The sequence below is a fragment of the Haplochromis burtoni genome, unplaced genomic scaffold, assembly GCF_018398535.1.
Source record: "Haplochromis burtoni strain Fernald_Lab_line unplaced genomic scaffold, NCSU_Asbu1 Contig_232, whole genome shotgun sequence".
Classification (NCBI taxonomy): domain Eukaryota; kingdom Metazoa; phylum Chordata; class Actinopteri; order Cichliformes; family Cichlidae; genus Haplochromis; species Haplochromis burtoni.
The window spans coordinates 439,802-464,521 of NW_024582593.1; the positions used below are offsets into that span (position 1 = coordinate 439,802).

The 24,720-nt window shown below is 42.8% G+C and overlaps 1 protein-coding gene across 5 annotated transcripts in view; it reads left to right on the forward strand.

Annotated features, from left to right (window-relative positions):
- The window catches only part of adgrg6 (adhesion G protein-coupled receptor G6), a 98,559-nt gene that overhangs the window by 45,546 nt on the left and 28,293 nt on the right, over nucleotides 1–24,720 (forward strand). For 4 of the 5 annotated variants that reach the window (XM_042226874.1, XM_042226871.1, XM_042226872.1 and 1 more), the window contains 8 exons: nucleotides 4,864–4,929; nucleotides 8,760–8,831; nucleotides 21,469–21,557; nucleotides 22,422–22,474; nucleotides 22,887–22,925; nucleotides 23,038–23,183; nucleotides 23,427–23,517; nucleotides 24,573–24,661. In XM_042226874.1, coding sequence (XP_042082808.1) covers nucleotides 4,864–4,929; nucleotides 8,760–8,831; nucleotides 21,469–21,557; nucleotides 22,422–22,474; nucleotides 22,887–22,925; nucleotides 23,038–23,183; nucleotides 23,427–23,517; nucleotides 24,573–24,661 — 645 coding nt within the window. The remainder of the gene's footprint in view (nucleotides 1–4,863; nucleotides 4,930–8,759; nucleotides 8,832–21,468; nucleotides 21,558–22,421; nucleotides 22,475–22,886; nucleotides 22,926–23,037; nucleotides 23,184–23,426; nucleotides 23,518–24,572; nucleotides 24,662–24,720) is intronic. The other variant, XM_005937633.3, reaches the window with a different exon arrangement.

Genomic DNA, 24,720 nt, shown 5'->3' on the forward strand with positions numbered 1-24,720 from the left:
AGGTCGCAGAGCTCTTAAACACGCAGGCTTCATGCTAATATTTGCATGTTTGGCTAACGAGCTAAAGGTATTAAGAAAAAAAAGTCTCAACCATCTTTGCTGAGCTGTAAGCAAACGAACAGTTTTTTAGACACGCTGCTAAAACTAAACGGTCCTCTGTAATGATGTTTTCACTGACTGTGTGCTCACTTCTGAGGGTACAGTTTGTTGGTGCCCATCCTATTCAGATGAACAGTTCACCCTGAATTATATTTTTGTGTTGTAGCATGTTTTCTTCCACTTTAGGAGGAGGGTTCATATAGCCTTTAGTATGTGGACAGTGCTGGTGGACACAGAGTGCTGGATTTACCTGCCAGAGCTTCAGTGGAGTTTGATTTTGTGTGGTTTTCATCACCATTTGATGATGTCATCTTTGGCTTTGCCTTTTTTTTAACTGCGTTTTTCCCGTGTTTCTTTTCTTTTCTACTTTTTAGCTGTACTGTCAGTGACAATAGCAATGAAGAAATACACTCAAAGGCAATAAACTGCCATCACCATCTCTACTTCATACCTTAAGCGACTTCTACAAGATATCTCTGTCATGTGTAGAAATGGATAAGGTGGACCCAGAATGCAGACTTGGAGGATGCAGTGGAAATACCAAAGCTAACCTTTAAATCCAGGCTGCAATCCTAGAAATCCAAGAAATCCTAGTAACAAGTGACAAAAAAAAAACAAAGTCTGTGTATCAAGTGGGAGAAATGTATGTCTGATATCTATCTACCTATCTACCTACCTATCCATCCATCCATCCATCCATCCATCCATCCATCCATCTATCTAAAAACTTTATAATGAAACAAAAACTGGATGATCTGTCCTTTGAAGCATAAAAATGGTGACTGTTAAACTAAAACTAAATATTTTGTATTAATGATGTCTGCGGGGACGCTTTTGTTCCAAGTACACTTCACACTCGTTTATGTCTCCCCGGAGAAAAGTGCTGTTGATTTTGTTTACCTGAAAAGGCTCTTTCCTTTTTTATGAGCCTAGCAGAGAGCCGCTGGCCAAACCAGGTTTATGTGGCTCTCTGGTCTGTTAATGAGGCCAGTGGTGATGGAGGCTATGTGCTCATACAGTTTATATTGTACATGCATGTGCATGTGTGTGTGTTTGCGCGTCAGCTTGTCTTTCATCTCCTATTGATGCCGGGGGGGAGGGGGGGGGGCAGACACCTACAAGCTGCTAATCGTGTTGCTACAAGGACTTATTCACGGAGTGGTTTTCTTTTAATTTGACACAGTGGACCGTATGTTTTATGGCCTGAAAATAATGCACATTAATTTAGAAGTGCAGTGTGGATGGTTCCTGTGAACAAGCAAAAGCAAAGCTATGTTTATTCATTGGGGAAATATTCAGAAACAAAACACGGCTTCATATGAGAGCTGTTCTACAGGGTGCCTTGAAGTCATCCGCCATCCTGCCAGACCGCAGAGAGAGAATTTAAATCTCGGTTCATCTTTGCCAGCTCAGAGAGGAACATGGGTTTTTTTTCCCAAGTAAAATCCAGCCAGGCACTCACATGGAAAAGCTTCAACGAGCTGAATATTGGTTAACATGCCACAGTGTTATTACAAGTGTCAACTGCTGGTTTATATGAAAATGCTGCACAATATTACTTTAACCGCATCTGGCGCCCATAAATATGGACAAACAGCTCTCGAGTATAAACATGTTTTCCACTTATCACAGTGAGTTATGGTGCGCTGTCCTCTTACAGTTCATGAGCTACTGTCAGCACGGCGACGCCCTGATGAAGCCATACAGGGCGAACATAAGCGCCTTTGCTGACAACGAAAGGAAATTTGCATTTTGAGCTGCTATGAGAACAGATCGCTTGTGTTTTTGTTTGTCTCAAATTCAGATATGCTTCATGTGGACAATTGATTAAGCGTCGCTGAAAAAATAACTGTGAATCTCTTCGTGCTTTTTCCTGTCATATATTTTGACAATAATGGCAAAGCAATTTAGTTGTCTAGCAAGTTAAATTCAAGCTCATTACCAGTGACAACTTTCTTCATCTGCCTCCACTCTTTCTGGCCCAACACTTTGTGCTGTTAACGGACTCGGCATACCTGCTTATCAGTACGATGCTGCTTTTAATCTCCAATCACAACATCCTGCACAGAGACAAGAGGAGAATCAGAAAACAGAACAAGAGGCAAAAGTCAAAATAAAATATAGGACATGGACACGATCACTGTCAGCACAGTTAGTGCTGAAGAACATTTGCACACCTCAGAGGAGCCAGGATTTTATCTTCTCTCTTAGATTCACGTGATGGAAAAAGAAAGTTGCTGGACTTTTGTGAAGATGTTCCACCTTTGATCCATGACGCTTAAGTTCTAAACAGAACGCATGTGGTGGTTGGCACACTATTATCAAATAACGAGCCGAGGTGGGATAAAAGGCGTGGGTCATTGCCATCACTAGGGTTTTACGGGTGAAGCCACTGTGAGACCTTGCCCCATCCTATCATGTCAGGATGGGGCAAGGTGTGGCTGCGTGATTTGCCACCTATATGGGCGTCATGGGAGTTTGCTGTTCTGATTCCTTGTTGTGGTCCAACACCGTGAAGAAAGAAGTTAAAATCTTAATAAAAAAGAATGAACAAAAATTTGCAGTCCAAACAGATGGCGGGTGGCATGAGCAGAGTTTGACATCCACAGTTCAGTTGTTGGTAGTCAGACACTGGAGACAGCACAGCCACATAACACATAAGAACAACTGCAAAATGAGACGGAGTACAATACGACACAAAGCTGGAAAACGGAGACGGCTAAAGTACAGCTCATGAACGAAAGTTGTCTGATACTCGCATACTTGAAATAGGCAGTGGACATGTGAACATGAAGCCTGACTGGAGAGGGTCATGAGCTTAAGGTTTTCAGGGTTTTTGCTGTCTGTGGGAGATTTGGTTCTGTTAGGGTCATCAGGCTGGTCTTGGAGACAGGGTGAGGAGCTCAAACTAGAACTGCTCATTTTCATTTTACTGTAAGGGGATTTAGGCATCTGATCAGGATCTACTGATATGTGTGACATCCTCCCAAAGGAGGTTGATGTTTTTGGATGCATGGGCACCTAGACTAACTTGTTTAGTCTGCTGACTCCCAAACCTGAGCTTTGATGAGGTCTAGGACTGAAGTTAGGCTTTAAGTTCTGGCTCACGGTCCGGTTTCTGCCAAAGGTGTTGAAAAGGGGTGAGGTAACAGACTTGGTTCAGACAAACACCAAACTGGCAAAACTGCTGGTTTAGAGGAATACTGCTGTGAAGTAAAGTTTCCTTTCATTGGAGCTAACTTGTCCAAACCAACAAAAGTAGTCCAGACCAATAAGTGGGCTGTGGTATCCTGTTCCTAAAGAGCCCAATCTCCATCTCCCCCCATTTTCTTCCTCTCACTTCTGTACTGTGAAAAAGAGCCCGTGGATTATCTGTCTGCTACAGTACACTGAGGAAAATAGAAAAGAGGTAATAGAAGCACACGGAGTAGAAAATGGGAGATTCGTTGTGCTGAGGTTGTGAAAAGAACAGGAAGGGGAGAAAATGTAAAAGCGAGGGCAGCACAGAGAAACCGAAGCGACATAAGAGAAGGTGACAGTCAGTCAGAGTGTTAGGTTAAAAAAGAGGACGAAGGGAGAGAGCTGGAGGTAGATTATGACTGGGCACAATCCTCAGCCCTCCTCACCTCTTTTGATCCACATGCTATCCACGATTATTGAATTCCTGCTTTTTCACTCGGCTGAATGCTGCGATGATTTGCTGACATCTCTCGAACACATTCCTCTCAAACAAAGTCTCAGCTTTCTCCGTCTGCCCGTCCACCCACTCTGCTGAATGGTCTGTGAATATGCAGCATGTGTGGGCTGCAGCCAGGCTCGGGGTTACATTTCAAATGGCCAAAGTACTTGAGGAGCGTTTGATTTTTGGCTGCAGTAAGCACACAGTTGGTTAGACAGACTGTCCCTGAAATATAACTTTGAGGGCTTGATCTGTGCAAGCAACCAATCTGCACCCACCACAGACCACAAAGTCCGATTGATTAGAAATCTGCACGCCATTAAAATGGTGTGGGAAACTTTCTTAAACAAGCAGCAAACACTTTGAGAAATAGAAGATTGTGTTACTCGTCTGGCACTCTGTTCAGTGTGTCCATGTCTTCATGTCCAATGCATGCTGGGATAGGCTTCAGCTCATTACAAGCCAGAAATGGATAAGCACTTCAGGCACTTGGGTTGAACCTTGATCACATAACTGTTAGTATAAAAACCCAAAACTGAGCCGGACGGATGCAGCCAGGTCTGCTGCGTCAGACTGGTATCAGGCATAAACACAGTAAGCCAGAGTTACTCCAACCCTGAGAGTACTTTTTACATCTGCGGTATGGAGCTGAAGTACCAACCAGGCAAAGTAGCTTAGTGCTGGAGGATCTCACATTTACCGTCTCGGACTCCAGACTTATTTGTACCTGTTAAACAGGACACCATCTTCAGAGAGCTTTTTTCCTGCTTTTTGTGGATTTCTACCCTTTCTCAGACACACACACACACACACACACACAGGAGGTGTTGGCGATATAAGTCACGCAGAAACATGCTAACATCAGACTGTGATCAGTGTAACGGTGTAAAGATTGACATGTGAGCTTAAAATATGACATCATTATATGAATAATATATATTCTTTCATTTCTTTTACTTTATTTTGAAAAAAATTTTTATACTTTGCGATTATTTTTTCTAAAATAAAAAAATCTTTAAGCATTAACCAGTGTAAAGATTTCATTGTGTTTATCAGACTAAAAATCTTTCCTCCTCTCCTCCCAGGCGTCTTCCCAGTGAGCAACGCAACCCTCAATAATAACTGTGACCCATCTGCGCTGGGCTGCCCAGGTACGAAACGATCACGCTCTTTGACACAATTGCTGAAGAGACCGCTTTCCCCCCGTGAATGTCCTCTGTTGTTGTTTGTTGTGTGTGATGTTCACGGCCAGACTCGCACTGAGCATTTGAGCATTTTCATTGTAAAGAAAAAAGTTTTGCCAGGAATCTTTAATAAGTAAATTCAATTAGTTTGTTAAATCGAAGTTTATCAAACGATAATGTATTAATGTCTGTGGTCATGCATACTCTTCTTCTTGGACCAAAGAACCAGAAACAAAAAGACAAATACCCTGTTCTTCTAACAGAAATTTTGAACTGATGGAGTTACAGATAACATCATTATGTTGGGTAACGCCAACTACTGGAGATTATGTATCGGAATTTCAGGAGCAGGACCACGCTTCCAAATACGCTCCTTCCGGTTGTCATCTACTGTATATAGGTTCCCCCAGTTCTGCAAGCTGTTCATTCTTGTTTACGTGCCCCACCCTCCCTCCCTGTTCTCAATTCTTTAACTTCTTCATTTCTATTTAGTGTATGGGGATCTGCCAGGCCCGGGAGCCATTGCCAGTCCCCTTCGAGGCCTTCCCCAAACACAAATGACAACAAACATTTTTGATCAGTTCTTCCTTTAAATGAAAACATCTTTTCACAAAATTGCTTCAGAGTCTGCATAATTTCATACATCATTTTTATTATAAAGTAAAAATGGTAAAAGACTATTGCAGGTAGGTCTCCGTAGGTCTCACAACAAAATCAGCTGTAAGATTTTGTCTTAATGAGTCACTGACTTTACCTTTTCTGTTACATCTGGTTGCTTAATCCCGATCACAGTGACAGACACACTCACACCAGTCAAAGTTCATTAGAGCTTAGACAGAAGTGAAGAACACAAAAGTGAATCTAGCACAACATTAACCTTTTCAGATAAGTATTTGCTCAGAACAGCTGATTGGCAGATACCAAGAATAAATTATGGGGTTCTTTAAACATGGGGTTTGTGCCATTGCATCGCATGTCCTTGGTTGCATTGATGTCTTTTCCCTCTGACATTAGTGCTGTCAAAACTGTCAAATATCTATTAGTCTCTGTTCTTAGTCAGCTCTTCACACTGTGTTACAGTTTGGTGAAAAATGCAAGGGCTGTAAGGACCTCAGAGGAAGTAAGAAGGGAAAAGAGTTTTGACCATGAAAAAATGACAGTTTGAGTGTTTGAAGGCGATATATACAAGAGCTATAGTGCTGGGGCTGAACCTGGCAGTGTATACACTTTGAACTGTTGAAGTACAGAAGGCATCGTACAGCCTTGACATCTATATAAAAGTTTTCCTCAGTGACCACATTAACTTTTTATAAAGGTAAACCAAGTGCATCGGTGCCTACACTTCTTATTCAGCTTCACACTATGATGGTTTTTTGTGTCAAGCTTTGCTTTCCACCTTGTGAAGAAGTGTCTAAGGGTCAGGTTTTGTGGGAATGTGCTCATAAGAGAAAGACGCTTAATTGAATTTTGAACATCCTGTTAAGAAAAACTTTCTAAATGAAAGCAGGCTCAGGTTTGGATCGAGATCCTTGGCTTTCCCCAAAGCCCTGAACATATTCTAGCCTTTAAGCATTCCCAGTGCTGTCAAACTGCTCTGAACAGTGAAGAGATGCTAGTTTGTTCAAGGATGAATCTGGCAAGAGGTGAGAAGATCAATATAATTGTGATCAACAACTTTGTTTGTGGTGTTTCTAGAGAACCGCATTTAATGATACTGCAGGCCGGTCACATTCTGGTGATGTCAAAGTTTTGGAATTTGGAAGCCAACGCTGCATAATTTGAAGAGCACAGCTTGTCCTTACCTAAACCTGCAATAAACCTTGTGAACTTCTTCACGCTGTCATTGACTTTGACAGTTTTTGTGATACAAACCTCGTTCTCCCGGGTCAAACGCCTGTGCTTGACTCCTTTGTCCAGGGTTTATTGTACTTCCTAAAGCTTTTCTGCCAGAAAACCCTCAGTGACCTCCTGATCATCACATCTGTGTTTGCTGTTAGGTCCTTCTGTTACTGACTGGTGCATAACTGTTAGTTGGGACATGAAGAAAACAGTTACAAATTAAAATTTCCAACATTTACACTGAAGATTTGGTGAATACACAAAAAGAAGATGAATTTTGGGTCAGTTTTCTTATTTAAAGCAAACATATGAGAAAAGAGAAAGTCGTGCAGATTGCAAAACCCTTTGATTTATGGTTTTGGGCTTCATATGTGACATTAATGAGCCTGGACAAGAAAAGAAAGCAAAAGGGAATGGAATCTCAGTCAGATTCATTCAAATGAGGACATTCTTGAAATGGAGACAGATGCTTCACTCTGCTTTATTCATTTAATCAGCCTTCATAAGTTCAAGTGGCTGATAAAGGAGGAAAGAATAAAAATAGGCATTTGGCCCATGTCACCTACTCTCACCAGTCTACGTGGATCTGCCAAGAATCTATCCAGGAATGCTCGGTTAATGACATTTTCTAATTCCAAAGTAGATCATACCCGAAGAAACAAAATAACGTTTTTAAAGCTATATCCCCCAGGGTGCTGTTCAGCTGCTGCCATAGCCATTAAAACTGGAATGCTGTCCCTGCACAGATTGTGGCCCTCGAGGAAAATGGACCCCCACCAGTTTCTTTTGCTCAAAGAGGTCACATGATCCAAGACTTACCAGTGAGCTCTGGTCAGAACAGTAGCTGTGGGCCAACTAGTAATGTGACCCAATTGACCCAATGTGAAATGTCAGTTCTCACACTGTCCAGAACTATGGAAGCCTCAGAGGGACATACTGTATTTCTAAAGGTCAGTTTTTGTGCGATTGCGCCATGAGAGCATGGAAGTGAAGCCAATTAAACTACAGTTTGTGTTGCAGGATAGAAATTAAGAGCACAGACAGCTCAACAAGCCATTAGAAAGGGTGATAATATAATAACTCGTAAGCTCGATGGAACAAAGAATAAATGGTCAGCTGAAGAGTAGAGCTATTAGAAAGTTAGGGTGGTGGTCTGAGGAGTGAAGAAGGCCTGAGTGGGTGTGCTTCAGTGGGTGAAGCTAATTCAGGTGTAGCTGTCCTGAAAAACATAACTCTGACTTCTGTTCGGGAGATGTAGGTGGAAGAAGTTAAATGGATCCACAAGTGAGTGAGCAGCATTGTCTTTTTTTTCCCAAACACATTTGACTTCACTTTAACTCTGAAGCACAAACTTCTTTTCATGAGTAGACTTTATCACCTCTTGTTTCAGTCCACCTCTGAAATCCCTTTGATGGTACAGAATTCATTGTTTCAAAACCTCATCTGTGACCATGCTTAGACTCAAGCCTTTCCACATGACATAATCAAACTTAATCTGTGTAAACCGTCTCATGGCTTTAAACCCTTTGGTCAACAAGAGCTTGGAGAAACTCTGGAGACTGAGCTGTGTATGTCAGCTTGACGATGGCAGGAGAGGAAGCTCGGGACAAAATAAAAATAAATAACCGGACTGTGTGGTAAGTTTTGACAGCAGCCACAGTCTCAGCTGTTAAATCCACATCACTTATTGGTTGGTTGCTGCTGGTTAGTGTGATTATGTTGTAAGCGGTACACAGACCCACACAGTCAGCTTTGATTGAAAAAAGAGAACTTTTATCATTATGACTACATAACTGTTGAATAATTTGCATTCTTTATTAACGATGCTGAGAACACTTGAGAAGCCCAGATCCAATACCCCTACTGTGTACATTTAAGATGTTCATTCCTCATCACATCCATTTATCATCCTTTGCATCTGTTTCTCTCTCATCCCATCACATTGTCACTACCACCAGCTGTTTCCTCTCCTGCCACCTCATCCACTGACTCCACTAACACCATCTACACTACTAATGCCAACACCCACGGTAAGCAACCCTCCTCTTCATGCAGCCTCTGTCCTTCCTTTCCATCTTCACCTTCTCCACTTCCCTGTGCCATTTTTGTTCCCCTCAGTGCTTTTGCTTTATCATCACCTCGCAGTTCCTCCCCCTACTTTCCCTTCTTCCTACCATCTTTTTTTAAAATGATTATTAAACATTTTTGGTTGGTTTTAAGCTTCTGGATTTTTCAGTCAAATACCTTTTCTGTAGAGGCTTCCCCTTTTTTCTTCTGTTTCATCTAACTCTAATTTAGGATAAACTTTTTAGGGTTCATCCAACATCCACAAAGAAAGACCTTTTTTATGGAACTCAGTTATAGTTCATCACCACAAAGCCGTTATTCTTAATGGTTTTCAGAGAGATTTCCCTCATAAAAATCTCAAACCTTTTTAGCTCTGCCATATTTGACCTTCCAGGAAGCCATGAAAAGTAGCTTGAAGCTATTTTGCCCCTCTAAGATCAGTTTGGTCATTCTCTTATTCATTAACTACCTGTGAGAATACTCAACTAATTCAGCTCTGATGAACCCGTCCGCTTGACAGACGAGTAAATTATCTACTGCTGCGTTTGAAGACGGAGTTCATCAAACTTTTCATTAGTCAATTAACCTTTCTGTCGTCCTTTTTCCAACTGAAAAGTTGTAGCTCTAAATGAACGTTCCCAGGAATTTATGAAAAATCAGCTCTCTGTGTTTGATTAGGATAATAAGAACTTTTCATTCTTAATGGAATTTTAATGAAGCACCGATATGTGCTGCTTACATTATATATATCTGTTTGTAATATGTGCATGTGAGAGTTTTAGACCTTCTGGAACATTTGCACTCAAACTGGGCTTTGGGAAAAAGCACACGCTCACGCTAGCATTAAAACCACTTTGTTTTTGCATGTGTCATCCTCTCGTCCTGCCTTATCCTTTGATTTGTCATCATCAGTCCTCTCTACCATCACTCCATCTCCCAGCATTCTCTCCACTCGCATGCCTCTAACCTCTATCATCAGTACCACCGCCTCCGCTGCAACCAGCCCCTCCTCTTCTGGTAAGGCTTCATCTGCTTTCATGTTTGATTCCTGTGCAAAACCTAACAAAGATAATAATAAATGAATGTGTCCCCTAAACTATTGAGTTTACGATTAAACAGGCTGAACAGGAAGCCTCAAAAATGGCCGTTACCTCTAAACGCTAATCCATAAGACTAATCAATGGGTTCCAAGAGAACACATATACACAGTGTGTACATAGAGAAATTGTTACTTGAAAGTTATATGAGGACTTTTATCTCCCAAATGTCATCAGGCTAAATAATTTTGCCACCTTTTCAGGTGTACCCCTCCCAGTCTAGTCATGAAAATTAAATACCAGTAAAATTACACATCTAAGTTTCATCATAGGCTTCCTTCAGGTTGGCGCATAGCTTATTGTATCTGCAGACAGTCACATGAAGAAGAAAATCTTCACAGGATTTATGCAGCCTTACCAGCAGGACAACAACAGTTTAGTCTTTATCTGCTAACCATGCAGGTGAATTCTACGACTCAATTCCTTGTCATTCCTAACATTAAAAGTTTACCTCTCCTGTGACTACATAACATTTAATCTTTAATCAGTGGTATTTGTGGTGTTAGATAAACAGCATAGATAGAATATTTCTGTACCAGTTATTGTTCTGGCAGTCGACCTTTGACCTCAACAGTGAGTGGTAACAGTTGTTTGTGTTAGAATAACCTGTTCAGTGAGCAAGTTTCACATTTCTCATAATGCATCATTAATGTGTCGTTGAATCCAAGATACTTTTGTGTTACTGACATAATCCAATCTGATCTAATCAGTTTTGCCTAATACTACCATCACCACCACCACCAGAGCTCCTACCTCTGCATCTACCGATACTAATGTTTCTGCATCCAGCAGCACAGCACATGGTAAGGTAGCTAACACTATCTTCATATACAGTGTTGTCAGTAGCTGCCCTTCTTTATGACTCTGTTAACAGCTGTTTTGTTGTAATTAATCTTTTTTTTAAAGAAAGATTAAGAAGCTGCTGCTAAAACCCAAATCCAAGTGGACATGATGGTAAATGGTCACAGGATTTTGTAACCATCACACGAAACACTACTTTTTTTCCCAAATGATGTGACTTCAAAGTTCAAAATATTGTAGTTTTTATAAACTAAAATAATTATGTAGTCATATTTTACAATCCAGTAATGGATTTGATTCAAATTAGTCTTAGAATAAGGAGAGAAAACTTACACATGTGGAAAAACTCGTATAAATTGTCACTGAGTGAGTTTTTTATGTTTTCATGAATGTGCTGTAATGACGGGTAGTTAGAAGAAGAAGTGGCTTTTAAGGCCTTTCACTGCCTTGAAGTGAGTGGGTCCTTTCACAGATACAAAGCGAGAAGTTGCTTTCGCATGATTTACTGAATTATTAACTAATCAAAAAAAAACCCCCAAAACTTAAATTCAACTTACAGTTTGCCATCTTAGGGAGAAATCAACACACATGGGTGTATGTCCTTTGTTGCTGAGATTTATTGATAAAAACAGTACAAAAAACCAACCATTTGTACACATATTTACAAATAATAATAAAAAGCGAGTGAGTACATTACAACATTTTCAGCAATCACTCACAATCCTGGCATCCATCACATCCACGCCACACTTTGTTTTGTTGTAAAGGGTGACAGTGTTTGGCTTCCTTTTGGTAGTGTTATCAGTCTGAACCACGCTGTGCATGCTGCTTGACCTTCCCATTGCTCACAATTTGAATTTGTTCACACTGCAGATGAGGAGACTGCTTCTCCACCGAAAAAGAGAGCTTGTTTGGGGACTGAGACAGCGAAAGATGGCACAGTGTGGCGTGAAGAACAGGTGGGGACCTGTCTCCCTTTCACCCCAATAGAAGGTTTTCCGTCTAAGAAGTTTTTGCGCAAGTGAAAGCGATGTGAAAAAATTGTCCGTGGTAACATTTCTGCCCTTGTCTAGGAATGGTTCCATCAGCCTCATTACTACATTTTCAGAAAGTCTCTCCCCAGTGGGACGATTGGGGTCCTTGCCAAGATATGGGAAGACATTGCAAATGTACTTGGATTTTAGGTCGCAAGCCACCCAAAACTTGATCCCAAACTTGTCAGGTTTACTTGCAATATACTGCAGGAAACGCACCGAGTCTTTGATGGGAAAAGCTGTTCATCAACGGTGATATGTAGACCAGGGTTGTAGCACGTGATGCAGTTGGTGACAAATGATCCCCACACACTGGAAATTGCAGCGAACTTGTCAGTCTTTGCTCGATCACGCGGGTGGACTTGTCATCAAAGCGTAGGTGTTGCATGATGTCTTGGAAGCGGTTTCGTGCCATAGTTCCAATTATCTGTGGGTTTCCCAGGTTTGCTGACCAGCAGTCATTTACAGATGGAACCCTGTAAACCCCCCGCAAGATGACAATTGCAATAAATGCCATTAGTTCAGGGAGGTCCATGAACCAATGAACATGCTCCGTTTGCTGTGCATGTTGAATAGTCCATTCTTGAATGCTATGAAGCATGTCAAGAGTGATGAAACACAGGAAGCTCTGAAGGCGACTCGAGATACTTCTCCTGGCCTTAGCCGTTGGCTCTCCATCTGCAGCGTACGCTTCTATTGGGGTGAAAGGGAGACAGGTCCCCACCTGTTCTTCACGCCACACTGTGCCATCTTTCGCTGTCTCAGTCCCCAAACAAGCTCTCTTTTTCGGTGGAGAAGCAGTCTCCTCATCTGCAGTGTGAACAAATTCAAATTGTGAGCAATGGGAAGGTCAAGCAGCATGCACAGCGTGGTTCAGACTGATAACACTACCAAAAGGAAGCCAAACACTGTCACCCTTTACAACAAAACAAAGTGTGGCATGGATGTGATGGATGCCAGGATTGTGAGTGATTGCTGAAAATGTTGAAATGTACTCACTCACTTTTTATTATTATTTGTAAATATGTGTACAAATGGTTGGTTTTTTGTACTGTTTTTATCAATAAATCTCAGCAACAAAGGAAATACACCCATATGTGTTGATTTCTCCCTAAGATGGCAAACTGAAACACTCCAAGTTGGTGACTTTTGGAGATTTATTTCCCTGGATGATTGAGAATGCATCAAGATGAAACACAAAAGGGAAGTTCACAGCTTTTAGCAGCTCCCCCACCCCCTCAATCACACACCCCCACTCCCCTCCCTCCAGAATTCCTAGGTAACAACCTAATATACATATCTTCCACTTCCAGCATTTGACTGCTCTCCGGCTTTTAAAGGTAGAACGGTAGAAGCCTGGGACTCCAGGTGTTAAAGCACAATAAAGCATACAGCATCGTATTGACGTCTCCACAGTTTAGGTTTGTTTTACCTGCTGTTGTTCTCATATTGATGCATTTTGAACACATTAATATAGGATGTAGTCCACTGTGAGCATTTTGAATCAGTTGTTATTCTGTCAGTGTCACTGTGTTTTTTTGTTTTCCCTCCAAAAAGCAGCTCTTTTTCACAAACATCTAATACAGACGTTCATATGTTGCTAGCTTCATTCTATAGCTGCCTTTTAATCCTTACAATAAAAGCCACGCCTCAAAACACAGCTTTACTTTCCGTTTATATTTACACTTTATTTTACTGTTGTTGGATATTTTGTGACCTGCTCGTTTGTGACTACAGTTGAGGGTGCACAGGTACGTTCACACCAACTTTTCTGGGTGCGTTCGGTCCACTGTGAGGCCCTGTGCTCGTCCGACCTTTGATGGTTGCAGGTTGCAGGGCCACTCACCTGTTACTGTACAAGGACGGCCCAATGGAGCACAAAGGAAGTTTGTTCCACATGTGGTGGAGTTTGGTGTTCATGCTCATTAACGTGTTATGTTCAGCTCAAAGAATTTAGTTTGATTTATGTAATGTGGTCACAACATGCAGCGGCTGGCATCATAACATATATCATGCACGCTTTTTTTTGGCGACAGCAGGAAGGATGTATCCATATTAATCACTGTCTTTGTTTCTAGTTTATTTGTGACACTGATCACTGATACCACATTACATCAGAAATATGGCATTTCTATATGAAGCTCTATGAGGCTGCGATGTAGCGACAGCATGTGTCAGTTCAGATGACTGATAATCTGTGATTGTTTACTTCCTGTAGCCCAACAGCCAACCAGCAGCACGGCAGCTGTTTCATCTTTTACCACTAACCATCCAGATACTAACCCCACCCTGCATGGTAAGAGGAACAGTAATACCATTGCCAAAACTGGCAGCAATAATGCTGTCACTGTCTAACTGCATGGATTTTTAACAGTAGTATTTATGCAGCAGATACAGAAACTGTATATGATTGGATGTTGTTGTGCCACAGCCTCAGCTCTTATAAACATAAACGTGTCCCCAAAAAGTTGATTCTGGTTATCTGGACTTGGCCTTTATTTCCTGTGTCTTAAGATCTTGACTGTCATATACTGTTGAGGATAGTTTTAGGCCTCGGGCTTCGTCTTTTAATAATACATTGATTTGTTCTTACTCTTCTTCAGCATGTTTAATTCTTTTAGTCCCTACTCTCATTTCTTCTTCTACACACTGTTCCAGAAACATCTGGCCAGCTGCAGTTCATGACTACTAACCAACCAGAGACTAACATAGCTGTTCCTGCTGCTTCTTCCTGGGGTAACATTCACACTTCCATGTCTAGCTCTTAAACCAAGATCAGTGTTAGCCAATCCTCATCATTCCTGTGGAATATGTGAGGCTTTTCTGCTAACAGCTGTGTGTTTGCACTGCAGGATCTAAGGCCCATGAAACTTTATTTTTGGGAGTCTTTTTTGTTTCCTTCTCCTTTTTTAGCTCTTTAACTGCTTAATCAGCCTAACCTAGTTATAGTCATGTCATATCTTTTGCTTTGGTTTCTTCTCGTATGGTTCATGCACTCCTTTGTTTCATATCGCTGTTACAGACATAGTAATCACTGTACAATCCTACAATACTGTCTGTGACTGAAGGATGTTGAGATGGCTTATGTAAAAATATCGTGTCCTATATTAGTGGTTTATTTTTGAAATGCATTTTTTTTTACCTTTATTTATTGTATGTAACTTGCTTTTTCACTATAATTACATCTGCTTCGATCGGCCATATCCCGGTGACAGTGGAGGAGACTCAAATTATGCTTCAGCAACCTGAGCCAATGGCCTTGAAGTCCAGGTCCCTGACTGTTTGGCCAGCTGGTTACCTCAGAAGAAAGACTTCTGGATTTACTGTTGCTGCACTCTCTTTTTCCCAAACCCCTAGACATCCAGTTCCTTTAGTCCACAAAATCAGGCAAACCAGGTCTGCGTTTTTTCGCAATCCTCCTGGAGGAGCTTCTCTTCATAGATCTCTTACGTCCAGTCCTTTGAATCCCCCCGCTCAAACCCCCAGTCCCCATCATTCAGCTCATCAATCCAGATTCTTAGCTTCAGTCCCTGGTTCCTCTGGTCCATCTGAAGCTACCCGCCCCAGACCCCCTGCTCCCTTCCAAAGACCTCCACGGTATCGAAGATCCAAGATTTCCCTGGGGTACATTTCAACCCCTTTGAGGAAGAGGCCAAACCGAGGAAGACATCAAGCTACCACTAAAGCACCACCTAGGGTGGAGATTCACATCACAAAACCTGCTGTTCCATTAGCTGATCTCAAATCCACAGCCAGGCTTAAATTCACACCAACGACTGGATTCAAAGACACAGATGGGTTGAAAGACTCGACGCCTGCAACCATTCTTCTAAATATTTCTTCTGTTACGTCCCAACCAAAAACTTTTCACCAGTCAACCTCCAAAACGGAGGTCTCTACCACCACTCAGGACTTAAAGTTCCTTCCTGAATCTCATACTTCAAGTTCACCTCAGGGGTCACCTCTGCAGCAGAATAAAAGTGAGGCATTAGCTGCGGCTGGGCTAGCACCACTGTCATCATCGTCGTCATTGTTTTTGTCATCATTATCAGCACTTGGCATTAGGAAGAACAAACCTGTTGCTTCATCATGGTCACTCCTGAACATGAGTGGTGGTGAAATTCAAACATCTGCTGCGGGTAACCTGACAGATCAGGAGATACCGGATAATGAATATTCATCAGGCTCTGGGCCATTCATGTATGACATGACTGAACTTGTGGGGGAAAGGAGTCCTTATAGATTATATCAATTTGATGCCTTATCCAAAGAACCCAATACTGAACCTGATGCCAGAAACTCAGACCCGCAAAGTGCTTCCCACCTTTTCATCCAACCCTCAACTCCTTCTGAAAGAGGAAGTGAACATTTTTTCACCCAAACACATTTCCATAATGGCTCAGAAAGCCTGCTCAGCATCCTAGCAGCAGGCATCAAGCCTTTTAAAGATCACTCACCAGACCTACTGGTACCAGAAACATCCATCAGCACTCTTAATCAGACTTTGACAACAGCTCAAACCCACCACGAGCTTCCAAAGAGCAGCGGTCCAAGTGGACAGAAACAAGAGGAAAGTTCCTATGCACAACTGGAAAGACTGAGTTTGCAAGCAATGCCGTCTTCCCTTCCTCCCTCCTCTTCATCCCACCTCTTCATGCAGCCAACACCTTCTTTGCCGATGGCACATCTAAGCTCCCCTTCTTTCCTCGCCGAGGTGGTTTTCCCCAAACAAATCTTTTCCTCTTTTGTGCCACAGAAGGAAGACAAGGCCCAGATATCCTCACTTTCTTTAAACCCTCTGGGCAGTAAAGCTGGACTAGCTGTAGCCAGCAGTAGTCTGGTTAACAATTTATATACAGACGCACATGCACACATACAGTCTTCTGTGCACGTCATTCCCCATCGATCATCCATTCTCTCCCCTCCATCTCCTCCCTTTCACGAGCCATTCCAGAGCCCTCACTACTCCTCATCCAGTATCCTACTTCCTACTTCTCCCTTTTCTCTCTTTCAGTTAGAATTTACAGCCACCTCCGCCCATGCCTCCCCCATTCAAACCGTCATACCCCAGTACTCCCCACTCAGCCCCACCCTTCCCTTGGCCTCTGATCCCCTTTGGCCCACCCTGGTTCCTTTTCCACCTTCTGCTGCTCCTCGGTACCCCTCCCTCCTGCCATCGTCTTCCCAGCCTGCAGAGCGAAGGCTTTCAGAAACTGCTCACATGCCAGTGTCTGTGTTGTCATTTCTGTCCTCGAATCTTCAAAAGAACTTTGAGGACTCAACGGTTGACACAGCATCTTTGTGTTCATTTCCTCTCTTTTCTAAAGCCCCAGCTGAATCTCAGTCTCCTTTTGTTGATAGTGCACTGCACCCTGAATACCACTCTGCAGAAAAGTCCTCTAGTGGTTTATCTAAAGCTAACAGAAATGAAGTGCCCTCCACTGTGCACAACCTGTCCCCTGATACTCGATCACATACATTAACCCATGCAGAAGATTTTTCAGATAACTCCTTTAGTCACACTAACCCAACTCCCTCAAGATTATCTGTGGAGGCTCTGGTATCCAGTCCTGCAGCACTTGTGCCGGACTTTGGTCCAGCCCTGTCACAATTAGAGTTTCCTGTATCAGAGCTAAATTTGTCAGTGGTTTTGTGGCCATCCTCAGATGCAGCTAGCCTGTCAGTCAGACCTTTTTTAGTTCATTCTCATCAGAAAGATTTGAGCGAGATAGAAACTCGTTCAGTGCTTCACACTGACACTGGCTTGACCTCGCTGCCAACAGCTGGTATTTGGGGCCATGATCACACTCTGGCTCTGCTCAGGGCAAATATTGAAGGAAAGCAAGAACCGCCCTCTTCCTCTGCCTCTTCTACATCATCTTCCAATTTCTTCCTTTTAACTCAAAGCTCTCACATCCCTTCATTTACCGACTCCGTCAGGGAGACAGAGGGGATGATGGGAGAGGAAACCGTTCTGACTCAGAAATCTTTGTCTGGGTCACAAGAGAGAGATTCTTACAGCCCGACTGTTAACAGAGATCCTTGGAGGCTGCATCATGCAGTCTCACATTTACACAACCAGGGAGAAGCGAATGGAGCTGCTGGCACTCGGACCAACTCGCAGGCCCCTGCTGGCTATGACAGTGGATTTAGTCTCTCCACTCCGCCTTTGTTGAATCCGTCCCAGATGCTGGCACACCGCGACAGCTCAAGTGCACAGCTTGGTGTGACAGCCCCCCGGCACGCTCCGGGGATGGCTCTAGCACACGTCTCAGGCCTGACACGAGCTAATACTGTACAACCTGGCCGTCTGATCCAGACACACATTTCAGCACACACACAGCTGCCCACACACTCTAACAGTCAGGCACACACTCAGAACTTTAGGAGTGATGGGCTCAATTTGAGCGAGGGGGCTAACACCAGGGGGCCACGGCAGCAATCTCCAATCTTGAGTTTCTTCACACCCTCGCTTCCTGTCCTTTTGCCCTCCATGTCATCTTCTGTTTCTCTCGTAGAAAGTGTTTCACTTCTTCTTCCATCTCAGCACCTGTCTTACACCTATCCTCCTGTCTCACCCTCTGTCTCCACCCTTTCATCCTCCTTTCTCCTCCCCAGCCGGGCGACATGGCCAGCAGCACCTGCTAGCATGATGAACACAGAAATTGGGTCCTTGTCACCCACTCGTCCTACTGTTAGATTCCTGCAGCCCACAGCAGCACAGTCCTTACAAAGACCCACCATACAGCCAGTTGAGGAGTTTATCTCAAACACTCAATCTCTTTCTTTTGGTCAAGTTTCCATGGAGTCCATCCAGTCACGCCTGCTTATTTCTCCTAACCAGGATGAGGTTTTATCACAGTTTACAAACCACTCTCAGCCACAAAATGAGTCTACGTTAGTCGGCGTTTTGATATCTGAGGCCTCAAATAAGCAAACTGCTGGTGGGAGATTATCACATCTCTCTGCTCCATTTAACCCTGCAGATGTTGTTCCAAAGATACACTTTGCTAATGAGCATGTCTCACCTGTGAGCAACAAAGCTCCTGTAATCTTAAGCGCTGTAACAGGCCATCACCCTAATGAGCATGTAACTCCACAATCTGCCCTGAATTCTCTCTCATCTCCTGTTGATATGCAGAATACTCCCTGTCCTATTTCTGAATCCTGTTATCAGCCTGGTTCTGCTACATCATCACAACCGAATGTTGCTCTGGTTCTTCCAACCCCCCTGCAGTCTTCTGACCTTAATACCCCCTCTTCCACCTCCAGATCCCCCACTGGCTTCTCTATCGAGATCACAAATCATGGCTTCATTTCTGGGCTTGATGAGCTCTCACCTCCTGGGAGAGACAACCACACCACAAACACAGCAGGCTTTAAATATATACCTGAGTCTAATTCAACCAGTGCTGTGGCACTCCGAGACTCTCCTGTGGCGCCGGCTGCGATGACCAACATCACAGCAGCTAAAGATGCTAGTGCACTCGTAGAAAAAGGAAGTCTGGATGTGTCGGAGGGCAGTATGACAGGCAGCAGGCCAGTGCCGGTGCTCGTGAATGCAGCAGCAGCAGCAAAGTCAAATTTAACCGCCTCAGAGCCAGGTTTGAACTCAAGTCCAAATGTGTCGAATCACAGCAGGAACCAGAGCTCAGGAGGTTTAATGAAGGGGGACGTGAACCAAGACCACGGCACTGGCAAGATCAAAGACAACAATCTCAACTTTTCCCCAACGCCTCCAGCAGCTGCCAGTGGTTGGCATCTCATAACCCCAAAGATCTCCTCTCCTACACCTCCATTCAGAGCTCTCAGTCCATCAGCTAACGCCGGCAGCAGCAGCGGCCTCAAAAAAGCCACGTTGCACCCCAGTCTGGGATCCCCAACAGCAAATCCATCCATCAGGCCCACAATGCCCTGCCGGTGTAAACAACGCTTTCTTTTTACATGTCAGTGTGGACTGCCATCGGGGAATAGTATGTTATGCAGCAACAACTTTGTTGTCATAGAAAATAAAAATAAATAATCAGTAATATTACAAAATTGCAAAAATACAGTATTTAGTCTTCAAGTCTTTTAAAGGATCTGAATCAGAACGTTTTGATTTGAGCAGCATTACAAATGCATACGGACACCTGTGTCCGTATTATTAAGTGTTTTTGTGGTGTTTCCACCTCACAGTGTTCCCATAACCAACTCCATTCAACCAGCCCTCTTTGGTTCTGAAGAACATTACTGGTCCCCATTCAACTTCCTCCCTAATCTGAGGTGACAGTGATTCAGACCTTACCGCCTGATATCATTGTTGGCCCAAAGAAACCAAGCTCTGGCTGCCAGTAACGGATAATCTTATAATAGAATAATCTGAATAATCTCAGAATGACATGTTCAGCTGTTGTACAGTCAGTTATGGGTCAGTCTTGGTTTAAAAACACAAAGACTTTAAGACTGAATACTCACTTCAGGTGGTTGGGTGTCAGAGCAGGTCAGTAGTTCGAATCATAGATGTCAGTACAAATGCTGTGATTGGGCGGGATTCCCATCAAAGTTGAGACTCGTGATTGGTTTAAAGTGATTCTGGCTCATTGTAGTTCATTAACCATGAGTTTAGCTGACCAATCAGATGTTGGTATTTAGCCTGGTACTTGTAGTGAAAAAAGGGATTGTAGTCTACTTTCTGCCTGTTTTCCTTTCCTTTCTGATAACTTCCAACACCTTTTCTTATTACATAGTTTTTCTGCTTTTCTTATATTCGTTTTTCAGTCCATGCAGCTTCTTGGTGGAGGCATCCTGCTTTGGTGCTTCTCATCGTCCGCATGCTACTTTCTGCTATCAAATCAAATATTCAAAATCAATCAGCAGCACTCTGAAACTCTGAAAAGTATATTTATAACCAAAGATAAGCAGCCTGCAGGATTTCCCTCCAGACCTGATGGAGTGGAGGTCTCATTTCCAGTCAGTAGCATTTACTAACAATTAGAGATATTAGAGAGACATCTCGTGGCCGGTGTCAAGCATAGCAGGAGCATGGAGGGCCCTACAAGGAAGAGCTTAGATGTGCCTCCTCTGAAACTGAAAGTATGCGTTAAAAAGTTTTTTTTTTCTTTTTTCCCTTTTTTTATAAGCTTTAATCAGTTTTGATTCCATTAGTCGTTACTTTCTACACGTATCTGTTTTTAAGGAAATCAATACACACACAAAAACTCAGTTAAATGAGTCTGTGTAACAAGAAATTAATTTTACAGGAAGTTTCAGACCCCAAAACTCTTTAACATTTACATTTCTCCACAGATCTTTAATGTACCTGCTTCATAATTGTGCTCTTTATTCCTTTTTAAGGTGGATTTGTGAGAACGCAGATCAAAGGGTCAAACAATCCTGAGAAAGACTCAAATTGCACAAATCCTGCTTCAACTCTTTGATTTGTGCAGTTTGAAAAAAGAAAGGGGAATGACTGTTCTCCCCTCAGCGCCGACGTTATTGTCTGTCAGGCGGTGTGTTCCCATTTTTCATCATTTTACTTCAAAATGAGATTTTTACATAACTCGATCAGCTCAAACCGCTCGGGCCGTCTCCTGCTATGTGCCACAGGCTCGGTATGAATTAGCTGTTGCACATCGAATCTGAAGTGCTCTTCTTTCTTTCTCCTGTGCTCTCACCTTGGTCTGCAGATGAGCAGTTTTACCGATTCGAGTTTGTGGTGGATGACAGCAGATCACAGACGACACGGGAGACGCTTAAATCAGCTGTGGCTCTTTGGGTGAGTTTTTACTCCACTTATTCATCCATGTCCAGACCTCAGTGAGCGTAACCGTGGCAGCAGCGACAGACCTCATTAGATTTTCTTTCATAATTTTAATTAGTTGAAGCTCTGAGCAGCTTAACTTTATCAAACGTAGAAATATACTAAAATATGATTTTCAATACAAAGTCAAAAAACTGTGTAAAATGTATTTTATTCAAAACATAACACAGAAAAAACCTAAAATTTCAGAACCGCTTCCAGTTATTATCTTCTTAAATGAAACAAAAGGAAGTCTCAGTACAACATAGTTTACTGTCTGATGTCTGTGGCAGCAGCCCTGCACTGGCAGTGATGGTTTTACTGGTTACTCTGGTTGACTGGCATAGTGGTGGTGTAGCTACAGCAGCTAGCAGAAAGTCTATGATGCTGCAGATAAAAATGAAACAACAAAAAGTGTCAGAATATCTAAAATACAAAAAGATCAAGTGTGCAATTACTCTCACTGCCAGGAGGGGGAGACAAAACAGCCACACTACATGAGTTCAGTAAAACACTGGCACAGAATTATTGAACAGAACTCAAACTTCATCTCCAGGTCTATGATAAACAAGATTAAAGTCATATTTTATTTAATAAGACTGAATTAAGATAACACGGGAGTGAAAAAAATCTCTGAGCTGCTGAACTTAAAGAAATGAAGATTAGGAGAATACAGAGGTCGGGAGCAAGACTCACCTTTACCTGAACAAGCGATGACTTAGATTTGTTGGAACAGTTTTTACTCATGAAGCAGGTACATAAAGTTTCTTCTTCACACCAATGCGGCAGTTTAATATTCAGTGCTGAGCAGACTTCAAACCCGATCTGTTATTTTTACAGCTCAATCAGACCTTTCAGGACTGGATCCACAAAGTCTACGTGGGCAACATCAGGTAATCCTGCAAACAGCTATCACACAAAGTGCACACGACCTAGGGCAAAGGTGCTTTTGTATGGGTGATGCTGTTTGGGTCTGTGCTCGTCTTCAGCCATTTCACAATAGCTAAAAAGATGAGCTACACCAAGGAGAGAAAAAAGAAATGGTTAGAAACAGTTAGACCTGTGAGAGCGACAGGTCACGCCAGGATGAAGTTTACTGTCCTGCTCCTGTGAGCACGAGTGCAGATGTGTGAGGTGTTTGAAGCTGAGCAGTAAGGCTCTGCACTCCTGGGTCATATTTTGAGGTGAACAGTAAAAGTCTGACTTATGTGCTTCCTCCTGGCTGCAGGTACTTTACTGTGTTCGTGCAGCATTTATCATTTGTAGTCTTTCATCTCTGCTGCTTCTCTTCTTTTCCCTCTCCAGTGTTCAGCTGAGTCCACAGACTGCAGGAAACCTGAGCAGGTAGCATGACTCTGTTTAACTCTGCAGGTTCCTGTCATTATGTGCTCACCAGCTCATAGAAGTCAGGTGTTTAGGATGGTAGGTCATTCTGGCATGTCTCTTTTTGCTGCAGCTATGAGTGCCGTGGTCTGCTGGTTTATACCGAGATCATCAACAAGAACCTGAGCCTCATCGATGATGCGTCTGCCCGGCTCAGACAGGGGAGCGTGTCAGAGGGTGTGGAGATCCAGAGCGCCTCTGTGGAAGTCAAACAGATTGGTGAGAAGGTTACACTGAACGCTAAACACAGAAAAACAAGAACCGGAGATAATAAAGAAGTATGGTTTCTGCACATCACTCACACAACTCTCTGGATTTGATTTGTTGTGGATTTTATTGTCTAAAGTCTGTCTGTTCGCCTTCTCTGATCACTCTGTGCCCTGGATGTTTTTCCTGTTTCATTATATGAATGTATGTCTGCTTCAAAACTGTGAAATCACTCCTGCTTTTTTCTGCTTAAAGAAAATTGCCCGTACGACCCGCCTTGGCCTGAAACCAGACCGACCGTTACTGAGTACCAGCCCTGCTTCCCCAACAAGAAATGGAGGACCTGGTAACACGAACACAGACAAAACATGAGCTGAATGCAGCCAAACACGAATATTTGATTGCAATATTTCCAGCTCCATATTCTTATTTTCCACTTGACAATAATCCTTCATCATCCTTGCAACTAGCACATTTGCACAGGTTCAAGGCAAATATTAGGATTTGCACTTATATTCACGAACTATTATTTATTTCATATCCATCTTTTGTAGGCACTTTGTTCTCATGATCATTGTGAGGTTTTCGTGTTTCTGGGGAGAGTCATTAATCAAGACTGCATGATATATCCCAGAATGTATTTTAAGAACCTCCACTGTGATAAAATCAGCAGTAAAAGCAGCTCATATCTTTTCTTTGTTAGAGTCTGTGGTTTTAATCAGATCTTTCTGAGACACTGTGGTGTTCAGTGAAACAGCATTTGATGTTGATTTATTGACTTAATTCATCTTCCTGTAATGTTATACACCTCATGGTGATCTATGATTTATTAGTACGACAAGCAGGACATCTTCAGACGCCCACGAGTGCCTCAGCATAAATTCTCAAAGGTGGTCCTTAGTGGGGTTAACTGTGGAGTCAGTGGGGCTAAAGTTCTGGTTATTCTTCTCCTTTTATCACACGTTTCCACAGCAGCATTTCTGTTGAGCAGACTCAATGATAAAGTCTGAACGAAGCAGTCGGACCTTTGAAGAGCGCTGCTGCACACGTACTCCGGACCGCAAACACCAGGGCTAAAATCCCATTTGAACCCTTTAAATGTTACTTCACCATCTTAAAACAGGAAGTAGGCGATGTTATTGTCATAGAGTTAGTGTAGGGAGGAGGTCGGGGCGGATGGGTGGGCTGATAAAGTCAGGGAGTGCTATAACTACCTTTACTGCATGTTGAACTGTGTGTTTGGAGCGACCAGGATTGGGTTTGTTAAGCTGTTGAATATTTAAGCACTTCCTCCACATTCCTCCAAAAAACCTGCCTGCAGCAGTGCCGGCTCACTTACTTAGGACTACTTCTTTAAGCTGAGTAATTATATGTCTTATCGATAACCTCTTCTTTTCCCAGTTTAATCAGTTCGATGAACTACTCATCGTACTGGTCAGATCCAGACGGCAGCAACTGCACTGATATCGACTCCATCCAAGTGTCAGCAGGTACGCTCAGACACAAAGTCAATCTGACAGCGGACTGTAGACGTGGCGTGCCGACAGCG